This window comes from Jatropha curcas, chromosome 3 (assembly GCF_041381405.1).
Source record: "Jatropha curcas cultivar XTBG-Jc1 chromosome 3, XTBG_Jcur_1.0, whole genome shotgun sequence".
Lineage (NCBI taxonomy): Eukaryota > Viridiplantae > Streptophyta > Magnoliopsida > Malpighiales > Euphorbiaceae > Jatropha > Jatropha curcas.
This window is the reverse complement of record NC_143153.1, coordinates 5,689,781-5,697,192: the sequence shown is the minus strand read 5'-3', so window position 1 is coordinate 5,697,192 and position 7,412 is coordinate 5,689,781. Positions and strand designations below refer to the sequence as shown.

Genomic DNA, 7,412 nt, shown 5'->3' with positions numbered 1-7,412 from the left:
AAATTTTAAATTCGAGTCCTCTATATCACAAGTGCGCATGTTGTGTAGCCCGCAATGTCATTGCAGCTCATCAAGCCTCCTAATGGAAAAAAAAAAAAGAAAAATAAAAGTAGATGATAATTATCAATTGAATTTAGAATATTAATTATTAATACAATTAGAAATTGACATATAAACAAGATACAAATACATTAATCAAACATAATTAGGTAAGACTTTATACTTCTTACTTCTATTAATTACTTCTTAACAATTTTGTAAGTCTGAGTTTAATGAAACAAAAGAATTCATATCCTTTTAAACGAAATAAAAGAATTCATATCATTTTAAATAATGAAACTAAAACTAAAACAATATAATATTCAATCTTTCCGCTTGAAGTTGATTTTAACAAAAGATATAAGTCTTCGTAGCAGTAACTAATTTGTTAATTGAATTGGACGTCAAAATAATAATTCATCTGAATCTTTCAAAACTGAATTGTTTTTCCAATAATTTGCAACATATGACGAATATAGATGAGTTTCCCCCGCTATACATTAATAGCATTAATGGAGGAACAAACCGCACTATCAGACTTCATCAATTGAAAATCCATACCTACGAATTAAGATCTAAAGTCTCCAATCAGCTAAAATCAAATATCATAATTTATTTAATAATAAACCTTCACAAATAAGGGACTACCCTCACAAAGAATGAACAAAAATACTCCAAATATGGAGACAACTAATAATAATAAAACAAATAGATAAATCTATTATAAGAAAAACAGATTTGGATTTATTAAAACAAAAGAAGATTAAAAGCAAAAGAAGTTTAAGCAAAAGCGATAATAGAAAGTAGAAGGTATAGGCTACCGCCGATAAACATCGGCAATGTAATGTAATAAAAAATGTAATGCAATGAAAAATGTAATGGAATGGAATGTAATTAAGATTCCATTTCTATGTTTGGTAATATAACTAATAAAATTTATCGAATATAATTACCATTCTATTTTTATATTTGTTTGTAAATATGTAATGTAATGTAATTAAAATACCACCATCACTCCTTCACCACCACCACCACCAATAATCAAGAACCATGTCAATGAAAATGGGTTTTCTATCTTTTTACGCAATTATCAAAAAAAAAAAGTATAAATGTAATCAAAGAAATATCAAAGGGCAAAAATGACAAATATTATTATGGCATTTCAATCAAAATGGGGTTTGTTATATTTTTATACTATTAAAAAAAAGTGTGTAAATGAATTACAAAAATAACAAAGGGTAAAAGTGAAAAAACACTACTATGTGTGAAAAACCATAATTAAAAATGAAGCCGTAAAGCTAGAATTATCAATTAGTAGCAAAATGAAATCTCTGTAACTATAAAGATATTAAAGGACTAAAATAAAAAGCAATATTGTAATTAGAAAATTATAAGGGGTCTAATGAGAAATTATTAAAGGACTAAAATGAAAAAGTATTATTGTAATTAAAAAAAATATAAGGGGCTGAAAGGGAAAATCATGTTATTAATTTACCCATGCGGCTTAGTATATATAGATTCTGTTCGGTAAGAGCGTTTGAGGAAGTGTTTAGAGTTTTGACTACGTCAAAACACTGTTTTGATGTATTACAACGTTCGGTGGGGTAATTTATAAAACAATTTTCAATGGATAACATAGCGTTTAATGAAACGTTATCCCGCCTAATATTTAGTGTTTCACTTTTATTTTTTTTTGAAAATTTATTGATAGTCTTGCCCTTAATTTAAAACTCTTTTTATTATTTCAATTGCCGCGTGAATTTCTTGCTTAATTAGCTAGATATCAAAATGTAATTAGACTATTCAAAATCTGATTGCTATGATACTGCAACGATACTTCCTTTTATATAGGTGGACTATACACTACAGATTGACATTCTTTTAATAAAAAATTAATAACACATCACATAATCATCTTTTTTTTTTATTATATTGAGTTTACTTCTATAGTCATAACTTAAAATTCTAACTCAATATTCAAATGTCATGTTTTGTCATTTTAAATTCAACAGTTAATGAAACAATTATTTTTCATCGAATACTTTTGTTCCAAACAGTTATATGAACAGTTAACAACTAACAGCTAATATCTAATAGTTAACAGTTATTGAACAGCTAACAGCTACTTAACGACTAATTTTGCTGAACAGGCCAATAATAATATAATAACTAAATTTTTAGATGATTCTAAACCACAAGGATGTCTTCATAAAATGTTCAAAAGTCAAGGACTCAATAGTAATTTCAATAAATTATAAGGATCAAATAGTAATTTTTTCATTCAGTTACAATAAATTGTAAACTTCAAGGGGAAAAAAGAAGATAAAGATAAAGATAAAAATTTGGCTATAGCATTAATAGATAATGTTGGTGTTTACGTGAAGACTGAATAATGTGTGTATATAGTAATATTAGGCCCTACCACAAAAAAAAAAAAAAAAAAAAATCTTCTTAAATATGTGGACTTGAAAAAATTGTCCTAAAAAGTGACTTAAGAGAGTAATTAGCATTCAATTATCGTTGGAAAAAACTATATTGATAATATTAATGAGAAGTTACTTTTAAGTTGACTTTTATGCCTATAATAATCTATTATTATAATATATAAAAACGAAAAAAAATAATAATTGGATGGACAAAAATATCATTATAGATTTATTATTGTTACAAGTAGAGGACAATTCCCAATCAGCTATGGTTTTCTCACTCATATGAGGGATGAGAAGTTTTAAATTCGAGTTATCTCTAACACATATGTGCATGTTGTATAGTCCATAATATTATTTCAGCTCATCAGACTTCCCAATGAAAAAAAAAAAAGTAGATGGCAATTATCAATTGAATTAAGAATAATAATTATTAATACAATTAGAAATTGACTTATAAACAAGATGCAAATACATTAATCAACATAATTATAATTAGGTAAGACTTTATACTTCTTACTTCTATTAATTACTTCTTAACAATATAATTATCTTAACTATATACTTTATTTACTCATCAGTCAAAAGGAATTGTTTGGATGATTGTAAGTCTGAGATTAATTTTTGGATGAACATAACAAGTTTAATTTTTTAACCATAAGTTCAGTCCAAACACAAATTGGAACTTTACTGCAGAAGGAAAATGTTAACCTATAAACTTATTATGGGCTAAAATAAGTGCGAATGTGTATTATCCTTCTTTTCAGTTATAGTCAGAAATATTTCCATTTAATTCAAAATTATTTTTTATTAATTTGGTTTATTGGATTCGTCGGTACCGTCTTTTCTATAAATAGGTTATGAATAACATATGAAGCCACCCAGAATAGCCTTGTATACTGATCAAGTTAATTATATCTGATAGGCTGCCATGGAGGTTTCACAAGTTCTTCACATGAATGGAGGAGAAGGGGAAATGAGCTACTACAATAACTCATTCATTCAAGTCTCCCTCTGTCCTTTTCTAAGTATATGTTATAAATTTTCTATTTTTTTAGCAAGAAACTAACTTTTTCCTCTCTTTTAATGCAGAAGAAAGGCATATTGATAGCAAAGCCAATATTAGAAGAAAGCATAGCAGAGCTATGTAGACAAAGCTTGCCAGAGTGTATAACAATGGCAGAAATGGGATGTTCTTCAGGACCAAATGCACTATTGCCACTTTGGGAAGTTATAGAAACAATAGACTCTACTTGTAAACAATTGAATAAAAAATCACCCATTATGCAGGTTTTCTTAAACGATCGTCCAGGGAATGATTTTAACACCATCTTCAGGTCTATTGTGCCCATTTTTGAACAGAAACTGAAGAAAGAAAAAGGAAGCAAGTTTGAGCATTGTTTTATAGCAGCAATGGCAGGCAATTTCTACGGAAGGCTATTTCCACCACATTCTTTGCACTTTGTTCACTCTTCTTACAGCCTTCATTGGTGTTCTCAGGTCGGTCTGGCCAATTTAATTTGTCATTGATCACTTCTTTTTATTCTTGTTATATATATTAAACTCTATATTTAAGTGAAAGAGTTTTAAGCTTCCTTTATTTCTGAAAAATAATTTACTTCTAAAATATATTTCAATGCGAATTTTAAACTGGAGAAAAGATTAATTAAACAAGAATTCTTAAATTTTTGGTATGCAAACCACAGGTACCTGAAGGGCTTGTCAATGAAAGTGGTATTCCATTGAACAAAGGCAATATTTGCATGGCAAAAACAAGCCCTCCAAGTGTGCAAGAAGCATATATGTACCAATTTGTAACGGACTTTACAGCATTTTTAAGGTCACGTGCGGTAGAGATGGTTGCAGGAGGTGGTATGGTCCTCGCGTTCCTTGGAAAGAGTAACAAGAATCCTTGTTACAAATATGGTTCTTAAATTTTCCAATTAATCGGAACGGTACTCTATGAGATGGTTCAAGAGGTATGTCTCAGGCTTTCCATCACTCCTATTTGTCTTTTCTGATTATTTGGTTTGCATGTGAAAAAACAGTGACTCAATAAGGCAATACTCTCTTCTCTAGTTGATACGCTTTTGTTTGTTTGAGTTTGGATTTAATTGGGTTCGGATTGTGTGCATACCATCGGGTCGGGTCGATTTTGCCATCTGTAACTATTCTTTTGACTTTTTAGAGTGAAAGAGAAAATGAGAAGGGGGGTGGGGGGTTCTTAGCTGTTATCTTTCTCGCTGTGAGTCTGAGTTGGTGAGAAGTTTTAAGGTGCCAAATAAATTGTTCCAAATTTGTAGACAACCCCCAGTAGAGGCTTTTTTTTTTTTTTTCAAAAAAAAAAAAGGAAAACCTGAATTCATTAATTTGAGTGATTAAAGTCTAACGATTACTCTGGAATAGTATTTCACTCTTTGAAACGAGCATAGAGATAGGAGGTCCTAGCTAAAGAACGAGCCCTTAAATTTGCACGTCTTTCTATCCATCTAACAATGTTAGATCTAACATTCAAAAAATACTTGTAATCCTTAATAATAGTCCCTGACTCTGAAAAATCTTAATAAACTGCGTTTAAAACTAGAACGAGACTTCGCGAATCAATAAAAATGCAGCCAGGGGTCGCGAACTTGTCTTGCACCCAGTGGAGGCTTTCTCTTAAGGCTAATGCTTCCACAATCAGTGGTCTTGGTGTGAGTCCATTAAACCTGAGATTGCTGCCATAAAGTTGCCTTCTGCATCCTCCAATAGTGCTCCAAAACCACCCATATAAATATCGTCGAATATAGCTCCATCACAGAACATTTGCCAGCTTGACGGGTGGACCGATCCTACCGTTAGTCTGTGGCTTAGCTGGTTTCTACTTGCATGAGCCATGCCACTGATATACGTGGTTGACGTTGCCTTGTGTTGATGCCAGTCTAGTACTAACACATTGCACTGCTTGGAGAATAGAAGACGGCTAGAATTGTATATTTTGCCAAATGGCTTTGTTTCTGCCATCCCAAATCTTCTAAATAATTGCCACCGCCTTGAGAACGTGGGCTGGGTTCGAAAAACTTATGACCTCATGCCAACAGGGATTAATATGCCAACTCTTCTCCGAACTTCCCGGGCTACTACATATCTCAAAAAAATGTGCTCCCTGTCTTTCTCCCTCTCACAAAAATGGCAGGTTTTATTAACCCTTATACCCCTTTAAAAAAAGCCTTCCTCTGGTAGAAATGATCCCCTAACAACTCTCCAAAGAAATTCTTTATACTTTGGTGGATACCTTACTCCAAACATTCCCCCCTTCCAAGCACTCTCAAACATAAGTAGTACCTTTGAAGCATATCCCTAAAGGAATATTTCTCTTTCTTGTGTACGTAGGTGCCAAATCATATCCCTAAAGGAATATTCAAAATAGCACGAATATCTCGCACCCTAAACAGATCAATAATATTTGAAGCATCCCCATAGAGGCTTTTAAATGTAAAAAGTCAACAATGGAATGAGCATTTAAAGCTTCTGCTTTATTTTGTTAGATTTTTTATTAAAAAATAATTATTTTATTTTATCTTTGTTTGATCGTGTGTGTCACTCCAAATTCTAAATGAAAAAATGAATAAATTGACGTATGAGCCAAATTTAAGGGAGAGATTGACTAAAAAGTTGATTTTTAGACAATTTAAATATTTTATTAAGTTTATAGGGTAAAACGAGCATTTTTCCTTAAAGGTTATTTTAGAAAATCATCTCAATCTGTCCATCACTACTATTTGTCTTTTCTGATTATTTGGTTTGCATGTGGAAAATAAACAGTAACTTAACGTACTGCTATTTTTTATTTGGCCTTAATGAATAGCCAAAAAAGAAAAAGAAAAACAAAATTTAGTTCTAGTTTTTTATTTTACACATAATCAAGAACATACTAATTAAGTTTACTTTTATTATTTGTAGGGACTAATTAAAGAATCAGCATTAGACTGCTTCAATATTCCAGTGTATTCTCCTTCTGGAGAAGAAGTAAGGCATGTGATTGAAACGGAAGGTTCCTTCACCATTAAAAGACTAGAAGAATTTGAGCTAAGTTGGGATGCAAATATTGGAGATGGTAACAATGATTTGGTGTTTGATAAGTGGCAGAGAGGAAAGCACGTAGCAAACTATATGAGGGCTGGAACAGAATCCATGTTAGCATATCATTTTGGAGACAAGATAATTGATGATTTGTTTAATAGATTGCCCTTAAAATATACTGGCTATTTAGAAAAGGGAACTGGTTTATTTGTTACTTTGGTCGTTTCCATGATAAGGAAATAAAATATTGTATTTTGATAAGTCAATTGAAGGACTATTTCTATTTTGTAGCCAGTATTATTATTTCGTCTTATTGCTTTCTCAATGAATAAAAAATAGAATCGTGAAGTGAATTTAATATTAGGGAACAATTGGTATTTTGAGGCAAAATTTGTATTTGATTCTTAAGTTGACAAATTTACCCTCTTAATCAATTAATGAAAGGACACCTTTTCCTGTATTATATTAATTATTTTCCATTGATGTTACTTTTGCTATCATGCTTATGCATTTGTTTCTTATCAATGGACCCAAAGGATATGATATTAAATAGAAAGAGAGCTTATCTTCCAAAAAAAAAAAAGATTATTAGGGGTTAGACAGGCGACATTGTGGGATAAATTTGAATTAATTACTCTTTTTTAATTTATCTAATTTTCAACTTTTTTTTTTTTGAAAAAAGCTTGAGTTATTTATTTAATTAATTGTCAGGAATTTTAAATAAAATCACCAGCACCTTTGCTAGAGTTGGCTGTCCATTGTTTTTGTTAATTATCATAATCTAGAAACCCTAGAATGTAAACGGTAATTTTTATTTAGTTGAACAGAAAAGAGGGTTTTATCATTTAAAATAAATTTACTTAGATCCGTCCCTACTGAAATAGT

The 7,412-nt window shown here is 30.6% G+C and overlaps 1 protein-coding gene across 1 annotated transcript; it reads left to right on the top strand.

Annotated features, from left to right (window-relative positions):
* Positions 1–3,316: 3,316 nt before the first annotated feature.
* LOC105641524 (S-adenosyl-methionine 4-1-methyl-2-pyrrolidinyl-3-oxobutanic acid methyltransferase) lies at positions 3,317–6,976 on the top strand. The gene is given in 4 exon segments (XM_089718754.1): positions 3,317–3,471; positions 3,558–3,965; positions 4,172–4,444; positions 6,408–6,976. Coding segments are annotated over 4 exon segments (1,119 nt in total). The 5' UTR covers positions 3,317–3,396; the 3' UTR covers positions 6,771–6,976.
* Positions 6,977–7,412: the final 436 nt, after the last annotated feature.